Source organism: Oncorhynchus keta, chromosome 23, assembly GCF_023373465.1.
Source record: "Oncorhynchus keta strain PuntledgeMale-10-30-2019 chromosome 23, Oket_V2, whole genome shotgun sequence".
Classification (NCBI taxonomy): Eukaryota; Metazoa; Chordata; class Actinopteri; order Salmoniformes; family Salmonidae; genus Oncorhynchus; species Oncorhynchus keta.
In genome coordinates this window covers 23590260-23609525 of record NC_068443.1, presented here as the reverse complement: position 1 = coordinate 23609525, position 19266 = coordinate 23590260, and the positions used below count along the sequence as shown (strand labels likewise).

General features: G+C 46.7%; 1 protein-coding gene across 9 annotated transcripts in view; it reads right to left on the bottom strand.

Moving 5' to 3' along the window:
• LOC118402020 (zinc finger protein 521-like) overlaps nucleotides 1-19266 on the bottom strand; it is a 172175-nt gene that overhangs the window by 81723 nt on the left and 71186 nt on the right. For 4 of the 9 annotated variants that reach the window (XM_035799833.2, XM_035799834.2, XM_035799825.2 and 1 more), the window contains 2 exons: nucleotides 10062-13618; nucleotides 9595-9688 (listed from right to left, as the gene is read on the bottom strand). In XM_035799833.2, the coding sequence (XP_035655726.1) occupies nucleotides 9595-9688; nucleotides 10062-13618 (3651 nt within the window). The remainder of the gene's footprint in view (nucleotides 1-9594; nucleotides 9689-10061; nucleotides 13619-19266) is intronic. The other 5 variants (XM_035799830.2, XM_035799827.2, XM_035799832.2 and 2 more) reach the window with 3 other exon arrangements.

The window sequence follows — 19266 nt, the reverse complement described above, 5'->3', positions numbered from 1 at the left end:
CATACATCTAAGCTCATAAACCAAAAAACACTGAATTTTGTCCAGTATTTTGCTTTCTTTTACTGTTGATTAGGCAAAACCACTTTACAGTACGCTCCAGCATTATTTTCATGCTCATCATCTACTGTAGCGGGGATAATGTTGTAACAAAATGCAACGTACAATAATGGTAACAGATGATGCATGCAGGACACACATTATCCTCCACATAACACACATTATCCTCCACATAACACACATTATCCAACAACATAACTCACATTATCCTCCACATAACACACATTATCCTCCACATAACACACATTATCCAACAACATAACTCACATTATCCTCCACATAACACACATTATCCTCCACATAACTCACATTATCCAACAACATAACTCACATTATCCTCCACATAACACACATTATCCTCCACATAACACACATTATCCAACAACATAACTCACATTATCCTCCACATAACACACATTATCCTCCACATAACTCACATTATCCTCCACATAACACACATTATCCTCCACATAACACACATTAGCCTCCACATAACAAGACTGAAATGGATCCTCTCAATTAAAACCCGTGATACAGACTAGATCTGCGCCACACCGACAATTCCACCTCAGCAGAGTCGAGGAACTGTATTAACACTGATACATCAACATTAATGCTTAATATGTACTGTAGCTTTCATCCTGGGAGTTCCTGTGGGAGTAATACTGTATGTACTGCAGCTTTCATCCTGGGAGTTCCTGTGGGAGTTCCATTAATGAGGAAGAATCGCCCAGGACCATCTCCTCTCCCAGTGTTCCGGAGTGTGTTGACGATGGAGCCAGAGGGGGCTGCAGTCACGGAATGGAACAGGGAAAACAAGCAGTAACTTTCTAAGATGAGGACGGGAAGAGTTGTGGAGAGGTGGAGGGATAAACTGCAGATCTGTTTTCTCCTCATCTTGTTAAGGTTAAGAGGTCAAGTGAGGAGAGTCTACTGTAAGAAATTGTACACTTATCTTTTTATTGATCTAAAGGGGATATTGTAATTGTTTTTAGCCTATAGTACAATTCAGTAAGTACAGTACAGTAAACTAAAAGCTAAAGAAATGTTACACTGAGACAAACAATAGGAATACCACACTGTGGGAATGGGAGGGGTCTACTTTTTACTGAGCATTTTCCTCTAGAAATGACTGGTGTCCATTGTCATGTGTCTGCCCCGTCTCCTTGAGAGGAGAAATGGCAGTGCTGCTATCACACGGGACGGGACGGGGGGCTGGCCGGTGTCTCACAGCACCTGAAACCTATTAGAGAGCGCTTTAGAACATTCCACAGGGTTCCTCCACTCCGCTTCACATTGGCCAGAGGGCATCATAAAGGTCTTCACTGAGAGGGTTGCTCACTAAATCAGATGCCCGGTAGTTTTTTCGTCCGCCGATCCAGTGCATTGTACAGCCGGGACAGGCAAGTTGAAACAACAATACAACCACCACTGCGTGAGAGAGAAGGGATAAAGACGATCTGGCTATTGTTGTTGGTTTTCAAGTTGGGTAATACAGCATGGCAAAGGGAAATATGACTACTAGAGCAGTGTAAGGGCCCCAGAAGGATGTGTCCTCAGTCCTCTGCTGTACTCTCTGTTCACCCACAACTGTGAGGCTTTACACAACACCAACTCCATCATCAAGTTTGTTCGTGACACCACGGTTGTAGGCCTGATAACCAACAACGACAAGTCAGCTATGGAGGAGGTAAGTGAACTGGCATTGTGGTGTCATGACAACAACCTCTCCCTCAACGTCAACAAGACAAATGAGTTGATTGTTGACTTCAGGATGTAGAGGAGGGAGCGTGCCCTGATCCACATAAACAGGACTGCAGTAGAGAGAGTCACGAGTTTTTAAGTTCCTCGTCCACATCACCAAGGACTTTTCATGGACCAACAACACCACCACTCTTGTCAAGAGGGCGCAACAGCATCTCTACTTCCTAATGCAGCTGAAGAACTGTAGCATGCCACGCCAGATCCTCTCCAGATACTACTACTGCTGCACCATCGAGAGCGTCCGGACTAGTTGTATTATGGTCTGGAACGGAAATTGTGCACTACCGCAACGGCCCTCCAGCGGGTGGTGAAGACGGTCCAGTACATCACTTGGATCGTGCTCCCACCCATCCAGGACATCTACTCAAAACGGTGCCTGAGCACGCAGCATCATCAAGGACCCCACACACCCCAGCCACGAGCTGTTCTCTCCCTTACTGTTGGGCAGACGCTATTGGAGCATGAGGTCTGATACTAACAGGCTCAGAGACAGTTTCTATCTACAGGCCATCAGACTGATTAACACTTGAACTGGACTGACCACCTGCTCTGATTCTCCGCACCTTAGCAAACATGCACTCACTCATGCACACACCCACACAGACATACACACACAAATATACGTTCATGCGACACACACATCACAACTGCTGCTTCCGGACTCTTATTATACTGCTCAGTTCATACACTGCCACCCAGCCCCTCCTTCCCCAATACATGTATAAATATTGGATTATATATTGAGCCTTCCTGTATTATATTTATGCTAAAATGTTTATTCTATTCTACTGTCATTTACTTATTGTTCGAATTCTTATTTTTTACTATTTCTTATTGTTGTTGTCCAGAAGGAACCTGCAAGTAAGCATTTTGTTGGAGGATGTATACCATGTGCGTATCCCTTACATATGACTAATGAAACTTGAAACTAAGGACAGCGTGAAGAGCTCTTCTGAAAATATACAAATGAAATACGAAAAAGGAGGTCTTTATCAAAATATAGCTAAAATGTCAAGAATGACTTTAATCTGACAACATACTCCAACAGATCATGTTTGTGTTCAATACTTAGCCATCTGGACTCATAACAGCCAGACCCCAATAGTGCACTCACACTAAGAAACAAGCACACAGAACCCAATGCCAACTTTACCACACTAGCTAGCTCTATCTATGTACACACCACTGTCCCTGCACTGTCCCGGCGTTTAGCTGCAGCATCAAGGTCCATCTCTGTGCTCTGCTCTGCATTGGCTGGCTCTCTGTCTATCCAAGCCTCAGTGTTATGCTCGGTGGGTTTAGCTCGGTGGGTGTCTGTGGCCTCTCCTCTGGCCGCCCGTGTCCATTTGCTCTGCGGGTATGGCAGGCCCGAGCTGACAGATGGCAGCCCCTCTCCTCCACTCCCGTTTTCTACTCCCACTCCGGAGTAACACAGTAACTGTTTTTTCCTCCAACGTTGACCTTGCCGCAGCCAGCCAGCGATCCAGGCTGGCACTCCGCCTGTCGAACAGGAGGGTAATGAAGTCCAGTGCAGCTCACATGATTATTAAGGCTTTGGCGCTGGGGGGCCTTTTGAGGGGCTCACGCTCTACCCCCCTCACCTCTCTTCTCCCCTCCCTTCTCCTCCCATGTCTGTCGTTCACACACCAAGCGTTGATGAGAACAGTCAATCGTTACACAGCACTTTGGAAACACCAATTGTGCGCCATTAAGAGTGTTCCAATCCTTGGGTACATCTCTTTAGCAGTTTGTTGTTGGTTCATAGCCACAGAATCTGCTTATGAAAAGTTATGCCACTGGAATGCCTTTTCTTTATTGCTTTTAAGTAGAAGAGTTATCTTATATCGCACCCGGATGTACTGCTGTAATTCCTCCCAGCTGACACCAACACGGAAGGACTATGTTAGGACTAAAGTTTCATCAGATGAAGCTACTGTATATAGGTGACAACTTCTAAAGCCAGACCACACCGCCACGTCAGTCTATCACACCACCACGCCACGTCAGTCTACCACATCACTCCGTCATGCCACGTCAGTCTACCACACCATACCGCCACACCACGTCAGTCTACTACACCACACCACACTGCCATGCCACGTCAGTCTATCACACCACCACACCGCGTCAGTCTGCCACGCCACGTCAGTCTATCACACCACCACACCGCGTCAGTCTGCCACGCCACGTCAGTCTACCACACCACACTGCCATGCCACGTCAGTCTATCACACCACCACGCCACGTCAGTCTACCACACCACACCGCCACACCACGTCATGTGTACCACAACACCACGCTAGCCCTGTAATTCTCCCCAGGGCAGAGGGAGGCATCTCTCTCCAGTCACACTCAGAGTCTGGGTCACACAATGAGAGGTCGTTCTGCGATTTGAGAGGTGTGGGTTGCAGCATTGACCTTTACTAAGGCAGAGCTGTCTGTTTGCACTGCTCCCATAAGCCACCTCCCCGTCTGACTGCTTAGCAACCCCCTCGGACCGGGGCGTGCCACGGTGCGCATGCTCCGTTGGCCTCCGTGACATCTAGGAACCTCCGGGGAGGGACAGGAATGGAGAGGTTCATTCTGATCATCCAGTATTTATAGGCCAATTCAGAACAAGGGTTGGCATTAACACTCTAAAGGAGACATCCCTCCTGTATATCAATAAAACATAGAGGAGCCAGGACTGGAGCACAGGAAGGATGAGCCTTCTACCTCAAGCTCATTCCAGGACTGTAGAGAAACCAAGCAGTCTGACATGGTAGCTGGGCTAGAGCTACAACATACACATTTGTCATTAGGTAGAGTACTACAACAGTATCTCCTCAAAAGGATTTGGCAAAATAAATGACATCATGACATCAGCCTACCAATCACAACAGAGTCCAGACATTGTTCACTCAAACCTTGTACCAACACACCGTATGAACTGTGGGAGCATCACATATTTTCTCACATGTTGGCCTAGTCTGTGAGGTTTGGGGAAATATAAAAAAAATCTCTATATAAGGACCATATCAGACTGAGCTTGTCTGGCCTAGCAACAGACCATCATAACAGAAATACCTTTCCAAGAAGAGTACATTCACCGCAATGCTGTAAAAGCTTTTAATAGAGACAGTCTCTGAGTTAAAGGAGAACTTTAACTTTTATTTTTAAGGAAGAAGCTATAATCCAGTCAGGTAAAAACTGTGCAATTGAATGTGTCAAAACTATAGATAGTATTTTTCTTTGCAGCCCATCTCTGTTTCTCTATTCTCCTCATGGACTCCACATTAGTCAGGCAGAGAGGTATAATGTAACGGGAAGGAAGGTGAGCGTAATTGCATATTAGCAGCAGCACACTCGACTGTGCGGGAGGTGACTGCGCTAACGAATCGAGAGGAGTTATTATTAATCACCAATTAATACAAATCAGGCTAGAAATCGCACTCAGTCTACAGTACGCATGGCTTCCTTTTGTTTCCACTGGCTGATCTGGGCTGGTCAGAGTGAGGCTGGTCTGTTCTCTTATTTATTTCATAACATTGATCGAGTTCCTGTTGCTGTGGTATGTTGTGTTGACTATTGGGTTTTAGAGTCTGATCCAACCCCCTAGGATTGAAATGAGAAGCCTGTTCCACTATGTTAGTTAACAGATTACATGTGTATGTGCTTTATGAATGAGATTAATTCATTGCAGAGCACAGGTTATTGTTATACTGTCTGGTGGTAATAACAAGAAAACACTCAAAACCATCCTATTTCTTTTACGCAACATGAAAAGAAATGTCCTTTAATGGAGTAGTGAGTGAGTGTGTTGCCACTAGTAAAGAGAATGACAGAGACAGCCTAATCAACACACCATTGTCCAAACTGCTCCAGGGACCCACAACCAGGAGGAAAGGGATCATTTGAAGCCCTTTAGAAGGCAATGAAACAAGCCTTTTAGCCTCAACTACAGCTATACTTCTCTATTTACTCTATCATCACTAAAACCCAAACACAGTAAGGGTTGCCAGATTGGTGGATCATATAAAAAACTAAACAACAAGCCTTTTAGCCTCTGAAAACAGCTATTCGTCCTGCTTTACTACATCACTAAAAGCCAAACACAGTTAGAGTTGCCAGATTGGTGGTTAGTATGAAAAACGGTGTCAGAGAGTCAGGGAGGGAGAGATAACAGAGACAGAGGTTGAATCTGGAGGAGGGCTAGAGGCCTCATGCTCCTCACCCTCCTCTCTCCAGCTCTGTAACGGCCCACAGTGACCTGCTTCACACAGAGCGGCCAGCTGTACACCAAATGTGCCTTTCCCTCTCCGCCCCGAACCTCGTACCCTACCCCTCCTGTGCCCCCCAAGCTGACCAGGCCACTGGCTCCGCTCTGTGAGAGGGAGAAGGCTCCTCCCTGAATTGGCTGCAGGCTCAGCGTTGTCCTGTCACCAGCCCAAAAAACGGTAGAGGTGACCCCAAAACCACTTTCTGGAATGTCCTACCCTGCTGCCTAGGGTTTGTTTGTTTATGATTGTCCTTCTGAGCCTTGCCACCTTGGCTGGAGTAGCTTGGACTGGAATAGTATAAAAATATAGGATCAGAATGGACACCAAAATTGTGAAAATGTGAGACCCTTCTTCACCTTTTAAGCACCACGCTCACTGCCCATGCTTTTAAAAGGTGTCATTGGTCACTGAAAGGGATATTTGAGACAGTAGGATAAATGGGTCAAAAGTCACCCCCCCCCCCATGAGTTCCCGGTGAGGTCAAAGTGAAGGGCTGTGGAGAGGTTATGTCCCGTTGGTTTAAACCCAACAGGCTTAACTGACATATGAAGGAGCTTCAAAGGCAAACAGTTCAAAACAAACAATAACTTGAGCAAACAAACAACCCATCTCGAGCAGGGATGGGCAATTTTGATGGTGGTGGGGCCCAAGAAAAATCTTAACTCATCATGAAGGGCTGCGGTGTCTCGCAGGTCTGCATACCCACATCCATACACTGGCTCTAGCCTTTTGGGGGGCCTGAGCAACACATTTTATCGTCCCCTTGACAGCAGAGAGAAAACATTTTTTTAACTGCGGGCCTACAAAAGGGGGGTCACGCGCTGGCAGCCAGTTACCCATCCCTGATCTAGAGTGCTTGTCTCATTCAACCCAAACAGATGATGATTGACACAAATGTGTTGTATCTGTGTGGAGGATGAAGAATTCAGAATGCCTTAATCAACATCCTGCACAAAGAAAGATACAAATGAGGGAATTGATAGTCGACAACCACAACAACTGAAAGCAGTATAAATCTGTTTGTCGGGCACCCTCAATTCTGTAAGTGCACCATGCCAAAAAAAACTGTAAACCAAAGAGTGGCCAGCTGTCTTCTGGCCTGCTATTAAATTGCTCCTTGGATGGTGGCAATATCATTTTTTTCTCTATAGGAGTATCACACCAGGTCCCCAAACAGAGCGACCAGCTGTACAGCAAATGTGTACTGATCCATCTGGGCCCTAGCAGGTTGCAGCCTCCATCTTAAGACACTTGGGTCTGTTTCCAGCGCTTGGCCAGAGCTGGTCTAGCCTGGTTAAACCAGACTGAACACAGAGGCAACATTGTGAACACAGTGTTGAGTCTGGTTCAACCAGGCTAGGGCTGGTATGCAGTGTTCTGTCCTCCTTCATTCACACCCATAGCCACCTCCCTCCTTCCCTCCCTCCCTTCCACTTCCAAATGATCATGCTAAATGTTGAGAAGTAATGCACGAGAGCTGTGCTTTCTGTCGTCATGCGAGCATAATATCCATGCATCAAAATGTGCTGGCAGACGTACAAACAAGGCCACAAGCTAGCTAGCTCTTTGGTTAGGAAAGCGGGGAGGAAGGGGAGACAGAGTGCACTTGGTTTACGGTCAGAGATGATTGTATTACAAAGACAGACAGCTGAGATGGACTTCTCGGGTTCTGTTGTTCCATACACTTAGCGACAGCGTTATGTCACGCCACATCACTATATATAGTTATCAGTGTGAAGCAAAACCAGTGGGGAGGGGGGTAGGAGTGGAGCAGGGCATGGGTTGAAAATAACACCCCTGTGAATCCAGCTCCTGCTCCATTACCTAGGCTAATAACGCTGAGAGCTGAGCAGAGATGACCCTAGCCCCGTTTCCCCTCTCTAGTGCAGATGGCCATTAAAGTGAGAAAGTGTCCCTTTTTCAGGGAGAAATTGGGTTTGTGGTAATTACAGCCTGCTCCAGGTTTAACCCTCCCATTGTCGGAGAGGTAAAGCAGAAAGAGAAATGCCTCAGCATATAAAACCAACCGTTGTCAACTCTGAACAATGTTTGTGTAATAACATAACTATAGGCAAATAACAAATAATTACAAAAAAATTACAATGACTTTTTATCGATTATATCTATTTCTCTTTAATCTATTTGAAGTATATACTTTCTTTAACAAAATGCATTCGATCAATCAATAATCGATTTTGATCCATTGCACATTTGTATTTATTCCAAATAAAGTCATTTCAGATTTGGTTTTCTGAAACTGTTTGGATTCTATAACATTATGGGGGAATAGCATGCCTGTCTGTGTGGCTGAAAGACTTAAAGTAACCAGTAGGGGGAGGTATTTTGAGAGGACTAGCGCCAGCATGGTGATGTATTTGGCACCCCCAGTAAAGTGTACAGAGAGCAGATCAGATGAATACAAACCAACCACACACATAGCTACACACTTTCTCACACACACACACACACACACACACACACACACACACACACACACACACACACACACACACACACACACACACACACACACACACACACACACACACACACACACACACACACACACACACACAAGCAGCTCACACACAGCTCAAAATCAGAAATCACATGCCTGTGATTGTTTATGCACAAACAGTGTGTTCCTTATAGAATTGCCCACCGTGTTTAAATTCACCTGCGCCTAGGAGCGCGTCCCAAACAGAGAGGTTCCAGATCAATGAGTCTCTCTCCCACTGAAGACAACAGATAATGCAGTGTAATGAAAGAGACGCCAAACGAGTTGAATAAATGAATGAATAAAGGAAGGTGAGACTGGAATTCAGACGCCTACTTACTGCAGGCAAGAAAGAAAGAAGCCTGGGTAGTGAATTGTGTTTTCTCTGCAAATGATTCTACCTGCATACAAATGAAAGCCAAAAGTAAAGACATTTGAGAATTATAGAACAGGAGAGGGTATGCTCTTTGTGTTTTAATTAAGCATTCAGAATATTAATGTGTTGAATAACATTTGAATAAAGGGTTTTATCTAGATTCTGGTTCGATGAACTTAGTCTACATGCATCAAATTGTACTACATTGTTGTTTTCATACATTTCATACAGGATCAGGCATTTCAGCATTGACAGACAAGAATGTCTGACAATCAAAAGCAGGCTCACACAATGTTCATGCTTGTGCATCCCAGAGGCTTTCATCACAAATTCACAAGGTATAAAAATAGAAGATTTTATATTCTATAGTTATGCTTACAGTAATTATTTTTGTTACAACAAAGGGTGTATTTAGTACTGCAATCTGGGGAGAGTGTGAAAGATTTAAAACCAAATATGAAACAATATGCTCTGGATAAGAGCATCTGCAAAATGAACCAAATGGAGTGTAAATGGAATATCTTCGGGAGATATGTTGAATAATTAACAATATATCAACAGATATTCCTTTGTATGACTACATTAGACAGTACCTCAAAACAAGTGACCATAAACATGGAGAGAAATATGAAATGAGTCACCTCTCCTACCTAGCATGTGATTGGCCACGTGGACCTGGATGTCCCATTCGCTGTAGAAGACCATCTGACACTTGATGCACTGGTAGGTCTTCTTCTGAGCATGAGACCAGGAGGAAAAGACAACACAAGGACACTATGTCAATGTCACATTCTTACTGAGCACTCTGAGTAGTTCTGAGCACTTCTTTGGCTACAAATCTGAAACTAATTTGTATACTCTGTGATTAATTAACAAGCTCACTGGACAACCACAAAACTCTGGTACTTTTCTAATTTGGTAATTTTATAAGATATGTGTTATCATACAGGGGCGGTTTCCCTGACACAGATGAAGCCTAGTCCAGGAATAAAAAGCATTGTCAATAAAGAATCTCCATTAAAATAGCTTTTTAGTGTAGGACTAGGTTGAATCTCTCTCAGGGAAACCGGCACCTTTTGTTTATTTACATTGTATTAAAGTCCCTTACCTCCTCAGTCTGTGAGGGGCTTGCCCTGGGCATGGGGGAGATCTGTGGGGTCCTGAGCTGCCCGCTGTTGCAGTCCCCTCCCTGCTCCCTGTGCACCGTCTGGGCGTGGTTCTGCAGCTCCGCCTCTGACTCAAACTTCACATTGCAGCTGGTACATCGAGTCTTGGCGGCGCTTGAGGAGATAGAGGAGGAGGACGATGACGATGAATGGGCCAGCTTGCCTTTCCCCTCCCCGGGGCTGAGACTCTCCATATGAGCGGTCCATGCTGCTGCAGGCATGGCTGGGGTTGTGGCTCCTCCCCCTCCCTGCTGCTGCCTGCCTCCGTTCATTACCTTGGGGCTGGAGCTCTTTGAGCCAGCGGCACTGACACACGCAGCACACAGCCCGTACGGCAGCCCGTTGATGTCTAGCTTCACCAGGTCAGATTTGGACCGGAACTCCTTCAGGCACGAGGCACACTTGAAGAGCTTCTGGTTTACTTGGTGGTGTTGTTGGTGATGATGGTGGTTGTGGGAAGCCAGATTGGTGGTGCGCCCGATGGGGTGGTTGGTGGACATTGTGCCAGTCTTCTGCATGTGGAAGGTGCCGTGAATCTTGAGCTCCAGGGTGGAGGTGACGGTCTGCATGCACACCACACAGCGGAAGCCCGTCAGGGAGTTCCTCAGGTCTGGGTGCATCTGGCAGTGCTCCATGAAGTCCTCCTCGCTCTGCAGGGGCATCTTGCAGATTCGGCAGCTGCCTGTGTCTAGGCTCTTGCTGTGGGTGACCTTGTGCTCGGTCAGTGTGAGCAGCGAGGGGAAACGCTCTCCGCAGATGGGACACATGTAGTGCTTGACGGGTCCCAGGTGGGTTTGCATGTGTTCCCTCAGACCTGCCTCTGAGAAGAAGGTGCGTTGGCAAACGTTACACTTGTGGGTGCCCTTGATCATGTCTGACTTCCTCTTCGCCATGGCGCTCTCACCCGGGCGGATGTTGTGGTCTCGGAGTTGGTGGTTGGTGAGGAGGGAGTCCATTGTGTACGATGCCCCGCAGATGTCGCACCCGAACAAGGGGTCAGCGGTGTCCACCTCCTCCTCACTCCCATCATGGTTGTTTGGGGACTCCAACACGCCCCCTAATCCTGCCACCCCTACACCATGGCTGTTGGTCAACAGACCCTGTAGCTCTGCGTCGTCCTTGGTCGCCGGGTGGTGGTCCACTCCTCCGGTGGTCGATCCATTGGCGCCACAGTTCTGGGCCTTTCCCTCAAACACACAGTGCTTCTCCCTCAGGTGCTTCTCCAGAAGTACGATGGCTTGGAAGGCTTTGCTGCAAAAGCGGCAGTTATACTTCTTGCTGTGTGTGGTGATGTGGCACTGCAGCTCCACCTCCGTGCCGAAGGACTCCCCGCAGAAGATGCAGCGGTGGGCCCGGCCCTGGTTCTCCAGGTGGCTGTGCTTGACATGCAGCTGCAGGTCGGCCTCCTGCCTGAAGTCCCAGTTACATGAGGTACAGCGGTACACCTTTTTCTCGTTGCTGTGCTTGACGGCCAGATGGAGCTGAGTGGACACCTTGGAGTCAAACACTTCCTGGCACAGGGTGCAGCGGAAGAACACGAACGTGTGCATTTCCAGCAGGTGTTTCTGCAGGTCGTCCACTGAGGTGAACTGCTTGTCGCAGCTCTCGCAGATGTAGTAGGTAGAGGTGATGGTGAAGTGGACTGTCACATGCTTCAGCAGGGACTCCTGGTTGGGGAAGTCCTTGCTGCACTGGGGGCAGGTGAGCTGGGGCTGTATCCCGTCCAGGTGAGTTTTCAGGTGGGTCTGGAACAGGTCCAGGCTGATGTACTTGGCCCCACACTGGTTGCAGATGAACTCGCTAATGCCACGATTGCCACGAGAGGAGGAACCATGAAGGAAAGATTGATCAATCGATATGGGTGAGGAAGGGCTGAGGGTCCGCAGAGACTTCTTTCCATTGTTGATGTAGTTCAGTGCCAGCGGAATGTTCTTGTGGTTTTCTTTGATGTGCTTGTTCAGCTTCAGAACGCTGTTGAAGATTGGCGAGTTGGTGCAGTAGGAGCAGGAGTACACCTCCATGACGGGCTCCTTGGGGGTCACCGCCAAGGGGGAGTCGAAACGCAGGCTGCCCGCCTCGCAGTGGGTCTGACGGACGTGCTCCTCCAGCGTGGCTTCGGTCAGGAACCCCATAAAGCACTGGGGACAGAAGAAGGCATTGCTCTCCTTGGCCACAGGGCTGGGGAAGCTGTGGGAGCAGCGGATGTGTTCTTGAAGAGCGTTGAGGTTGCTCAGCACCTCAGTGCAGAAGTTACACTGGAGCAAGGCGTCGGGCAGGCTGGCCACCAGGGCGGCATGGTCCTCGGCGTTGTGCACCTGTTTTAGGTGCTCACTCAGGTTGAACAGGGAGGGCAGCAACTCCAGGCAGAACTGACAGGTGTGTGCCTGCTCAGGTTTGTCAAGGTGCATGGTCCGCAGGTGTATCTGAAGTACGGCCAGGCTATTGAACACCTGCTTGTTGCAGTAGATGCAGCTGTAGGAGATCTTGGGCAGCTTGGAGGAGCGTCCCCCGACGTCATGTGAGGTGTGCTGGGCAGCCCTCTTCCTCCTTCCCCGGGTCTTGGGCACAGGTGGGGCGGCCTCCACCATGGTGGAGCTGTCGACGGAGAGGTTGGAGTCCGGGGTGGTGCTGGAGACGGAGGTGTAGCCCACAGTGAGCAGGGAAGGGCTGTTGCTGTGGTTACTGGACTCAGGGAGTTGGTGGATGTCCATGTGGGCATAGAGGTCCTCCACGGAAAGGAAGTGCTCGGAGCAGACGGCGCAGCAGTGACCTTTGCGGTCATGGCTGTGGGCCTGGTCAATGTGGGTCAGCAGGATGCCCTCATCGCTGAAGGGCTCGTGGCAGTAGATGCACTGCAGGGCACCACACAGGCCCCCGTCCTCTGATGGAGAGCACTCAGGGTGGCACTCAGCGATGTGCCTCTGCAACTCCTCAGGGACGTCAAAGCCCTCCTCACAGCGGCTGCACTTCCTTGTCTCCTTCAGCTTCCATTCCTCCTTGGAGAATCCACTGCCTGACCCCCTGCTGCTGCTGTCTTTGCCCCGCTCGTGTACCTGCATGTGTCCGTGGAGGGAGCTGGAGGAGAGGAAGCCACGGCGGCACACAGGGCACTTGTGGGGCTTGTTGGAGGCGTGGGTCTTCATATGGATCTTCAGGTGGTCGCTGCGTGAGAAGGCCGAGTCGCATTCGCCACAATGATATTTCTTGTCGCCGGTGTGCAGCTTGACATGCCGGTCGCGGCTGCGCTTGTGCTTGAACAGGCGGCTGCAGAAGGTGCAACTGAAGGGGAGCTTGTCACCGTGGCTCTGCTCGTGGCGCTTGAGGAAGCTCAGACGGCTAAAGGACTTGTCACAGAACTGGCACGGGTACGGTAGGCCGGGGCCCCCTTCATCCTCGCCAAAATCATAGTCTTCGCAGTGGCCAGGGGAAGTCTGGTCTTTACTGGATGGAGATGATGCAGGCCAAGAACAGGATGGGTCATCATCGAGATCAACACCGTCTGTACATAGATACAGGTACATAGAGAGAGAAGAGAGAGAGAGAGAGAGAGAGCGGAGGGGGGAGAGAGAGGGAGAGAGAGGTAAGAGAGGTAAGAGAAAGTGGGGAACAAGAGGGAGAGGGAGAGAGAGGTGTTTTGTCTGATTGCATTAGGAACTCATTTGTCTCAGCTCTGTTAAATAGTAAAGGTTGGCTGCTGTGGCATTAGTCATTGTGGTAATTGCATGGTAGCTAAGTATGAGTTTACATTCCTTTGTTACTTTGACATTTTTTCTCTTGTTACTGCATTATGCTTGCCTCTCACAGGAAACAATGCCTCATCTCAGGAGTTATCTAAAATTGTACATTTCAACCTGCTTTTAAAGTATAATTACAGGTAAGGAAAGAAAAATGAAAGCGCTTTTACCACAATTAACCTTGTATGGGGCCATGTAATGGCTTAGCCCACCGTGACTCACAATGCAAACTCTCTGACATTTAAACCCCAACACAAGGCAATGGGGAGCTTCAAGATGTAAGCCCCACATGAGGTAAATTAGGACATGTTTATTATTCTTTGGCAATTACCTGAATAGCTTCTATGAAATAATAGGCTTTAAAATGACCTTACGTCAACAGAGACAAGAAAACAAAAGTCAAATGGGAGATTTGAAACAAAGACAGAAATGGACACACATTGTACATAAATATGCAAAAACAACACTCTCGTCTCAACAGCAAAATGAGCAACTCTTTAAGAGAAACGCGGTTTGTTCTGACCATTAATCTGTTTTAGATATTAGATTATAGAATATTGGCTGAGCAGAGTGAGTGCTGGCTAAACTGAGCCATAAGGCAGCCGGTGCTGGATAGATAAGGTGTGCCAGGGGGCACTGTGAAGGGTTAAGGCGAGGTCAGAGAGAGAGTGATGGGGGAAGCGTGGGGGAGGATAAATACCTCACCCAAGGACAAGCAGGTGCAGTGAATGACCTGGGGACATCAGAACAACTGCCAATGTGCCCTCGCTTTTATCGTTATCACAATCGGCTATTCGTTGACATTCCAATGTTGCGTAACACAGCACACAGTATGATATAAACACCAGTTTCCAGGATGTTCAAAAGTTGACGGACCACTTCTTCCCTCCGCCCAATTCTAAGTGCTGTGAACTTCTTTACTTGAATAAAACCACGTAATCCCACCCCTTCAGAAAAAAATCCCAAGTCAAAAGGCCAAAACCTGCATTGGAACGGGAAAAACAAGAGGAAACTGCATAGATGTATTTGACTTATTTATTTATGGGACGGCTGGGGGAAAAGCATAAAGCCTCCATCATTCCAGAATCCAACCTTCCCCTTCACCATGTTATGTTTCAGCTGACACATACTGTAAGTCTCTCTCTCCCTCTCTCTCGTTCTGTTGTTTTTGATGGGGAAAGAGATCTGCCTTTCGTCAGGATAACATACCATCACTGAGCACTTACAGGCGTCATCAGGGCCTATCTTCAGGAAACAGATGGGGTCAGAGGTTATTCCCCTGCCCCCCACAGCCCACTTTCCACAAGCTCTCACTCAAGGAGCAGGCAGAAAACCAAAGCATCTACTGACTTTCTTTATCCAGTTCATCCATGTTGTTTTATTCTGCTTTGAGGGAGGATGGGTGAGTCAGTGGAATGTCCTCCCCCACAGTGTGGGAGGATCTGCGCATGCACACACACACTCACACACACACACACACACACACACACACACACACACACACACACACACACACACACACACACACACACACACACACACACACACACACACACACACACACTTCCAGGGTTGAAATAGACAGCGGAGCAGAGAGGAATCACCAATGCCTTATAGTCACGCATGTTAGCTAGGAGACGAGACCAAAACAAACAAACACATATAACAAGATATATACAAGGCAAAATGTAATTCCGCCTGTCTTAAATGATGATGGCATTGCCGGCAGACATTGAGATGCTGTCAAGGCTGCCTCCTCCCTTCTTTGTTGAATGATTTATATTACTTATATCATGTCTTTATTACATTGAGCTGCATACATTAGTTAACATACAAACCCAAGAGTGGGGAGTGGGAGTCATGAGTAAGGTACACATGTGGGCCCTCATTTGAGTTGAACTGTCAGATGCTTAATTGACTTAACATGCTCCATGGTGCCACATTGTTGATTAACACAAGTGAATTGATGATATATGTATGTAGACCGTGTAGCTGTGTTGACATTGGACCTGTGAGTACAGTATTCCAGGGACTTTACGTTTTGTTAATCGTACCTGTGTGACCTAATGTCTTCTGAATGATATCTACGCTGCTTTCTCTGAACTGTTGCTATTCCCACTAACACTTGACATTGTTTTGAAAGGATGTCGGTGTGCAATTCAAAAGACGCACTGATATGGCTTTTTGGCAAACAGGTGGTTACTGACCCCTCGTAGCTAGATAACTTGTGTTCAATATACAACATATTTTATATGTTTTGCTGCCCCTATCATCACCAAGGCATATTTTATATGTTTTGCTGCCCCTATCATCACCAAGGCATATTTTATATGTTTTACTGCCCCTATCATCACCAAGGCATATTATATATGTTTTGCTGCCCCTATCATCACCAAGGCATATTTTATATGTTTTGCTGCCCCTATCATCACCAAGGCATATTTTATATGTTTTGCTGCCCCTATCATCACCAAGGCATATTTTATATGTTTTGCTGCCCCTATCATCACCAAGGCATATTTTATATGTTTTGCTGCCCCTATCACCACCAAGGCATATTATATATGTTTTACTGCCCCTATCATCACCAAGGCATATTTTATATGTTTTGCTGCCCCTATCATCACCAAGGCATATTTTATATGTTTTGCTGCCCCTATCACCACCAAGGCATATTATATATGTTTTGCTGCCCCTATCATCACCAAGGCATATTTTATATGTTTTGCTGCCCCTATCATCACCAAGGCATATTATATATGTTTTGCTGCCCCTATCATCACCAAGGCATATTTTATATGTTTTGCTGCCCCTATCATCACCAAGGCATATTTTATATGTTTTGCTGCCCCTATCACCACCAAGGCATATTATATATGTTTTGCTGCCCCTATCATCACCAAGGCAAATTTTATATGTTTTGCTGCCCCTATCATCACCAAGGCATATTTTATATGTTTTGCTGCCCCTATCATCACCAAGGCATATTTTATATGTTTTGCTGCCCCTATCATCACCAAGGCATATTTTATGTTTTGCTGCCCCTATCATCACCAAGGCATATTTTATATGTTTTGCTGCCCCTATCATCACCAAGGCATATTTTATATGTTTTGCTGCCCCTATCACCACCAAGGCATATTTTATATGTTTTTCATATCACCATGGTGGTAGCACTTGAGGACAAGAGCTCAGGTAACCCACACACACACAACCCCCTCCCCAACACACACCCACACACACAGCCAAGACAAGTGTGTGAACAACGGCAGATGGAAAGTACTGTTCAACCCCAGGAGACGTAAGAGGAAAGAGAGAGAGAGAGGCTCTGTTTTTTCCCTACTTCACCCAGACAAGAAATGCCCAGGTCTCATCAGCCTGAGTAAATAAAAGCGAGGCGAGCAGGCCTATACTTCCCCGTCCGTCCGTCTCTGGGGCCTGTGCACGCCAGAGCTCTCTGCGCCGCTGCCAAAGGGTATTCTGAGGCCTGAAAAAGTACACCCTGGAGCTGAAGGGCTGTCTTTGTTGGCCTGCCAAGGCCTTCCTGAGCATCCTCCAGCCAACAGCCTGTCACATCCTGGGAGGAAGACCTCCATCTTAGGTCCCTCTCCCTTGCTCCTCCCTCTCTCTCTCTCTCTGGGTCCTGGAGTCTTTAATCTCTCTCTCTCTTTATGGTCTCTCTCTGGGTTCTTTCCCCTCTCTCTCTCTCTCTCTCTCTCTCTCTCAAAATGCACTCCTGCCAGACCAGAAAGAAATGTGCTCTCCCTCTCGCTCTCTCTGGGCACTTTCCTCTCTCGCTTTCTCTCTGGGCTCTCTCTCTCTCTCTTACTCTGGACTCTCTTTCTCTCTCCACCTCTCTCTCTCTCTCTCTCTCTTTCCTTTAAATGTCTGCTACATAGAACAAAACAACTTGGTTACGGGGCTGATACAGGGGACAGCTGGAAACTCATTTGACATCTGTTAAGTAAGAGTGTGCTCGTTCTCTAGCTAAGACTGGTGCATTACAAATATAGTTTTTTAAAGCTACATTTAAATATGTTATCTTTCTTGGTTTGTTCTGAGTTGGAGGTCCACAGGGAATGGTGGCACTTAAAAACAAAATATTTTTGGGCTCTGTTCACTACTTATTACAAAATAATCTTGGCATATCAGATTTCACTTAAATGTATATATTTTTGGGCTCTGTTCACTACTTATTACAAAATAATCTTGGCATATCAGATTTCACTTAAATGTATAACTACTATAACTTCTAACCTTTATCGAGGCTTCAGTGAAACACACAACCCTGATGAAATTGTAGTACAACGTTGCCATCTAATGCACATTTGTCATAAATGTGCATTAGATGTCATAAATCAACACTGCAGAGCTCTCCCTGTCCTCTGCCGTGCCCTGATTGTATTAATGTGCATGTACACCCTGGCCCATCTACTGTTGCTAGCCCCAATTCTGCTCTGATATCTGCGTCACTGATTTCTGCTCTTGTAAAAGCCTTCTTTTTTTTTGCACTTTAACACTAAAATGGATCAATTGAAAGTGTGGGTTCACAGCTCCAATCCAGATGTGTTGATCATTACTGAGACGTGGTTAAGAAAGAGTGTTTTGAACACTGATGTTAACCTTTCTGGTTATAACATTTTTCGGCAAGACAGATCTTCTAAAGGTGGGAGAGTGGAAATCTTTACCAAGGAACACCTTCAGTGCTCAGTTGTCTCCACCAAGTCTGTTCCCAAACAATTTGATTTGCTGGTTTTAAGCATTAAACTTCAAATAGCTTTTTGCCGCTTTGTCATTACTCAGCCATAAATGTAGATTATTATATTACCTGTTAGATACTGCTGCCCTGTCGGAACTAGAAGCGCATGCATTTCGCTACACTCGTAATAACATATGATAACCATGTGTATGTGATTTGATTTGTTGACTGTTGCTGGATGATATCATCCATCATCAGCACCAGCCTGTACCCTACCTGCCCTAAGCTCTCTCCTGGCCTCTTACACTAAGTCTAAATTTGTCCTGTTAGGTGACCTAAACTGGGACGAGCTTAAACCACCTGATCAAGTCCTAAAGCAATGGGACTCCCTAAATCTTTCTCAGATTATTATCCAACAAGGTATGACTCCAAACACCCAGAAAAGGCTACTCTCCTTGATGTTATCCTCACAAATAATCCTGATAGGTATCAGTCTGGTGTTTTCTGTAATGACCTTAGTGATCACTGTTTTACAGCCTGTGTTCGTAATGGCTGCTCAGTGAAACGACTTGTCCTGATTTGTCACAGACGCTTGCTAAAAAACTTTAATGAGCAAGCCATCCTTCATGACTTGGACTCTGTAAATTGGTATAGAATCATCTTGATCTTCTCTGTCGAAGACGCTTGGACCTTATTTTTTCATATTGTCAGTGG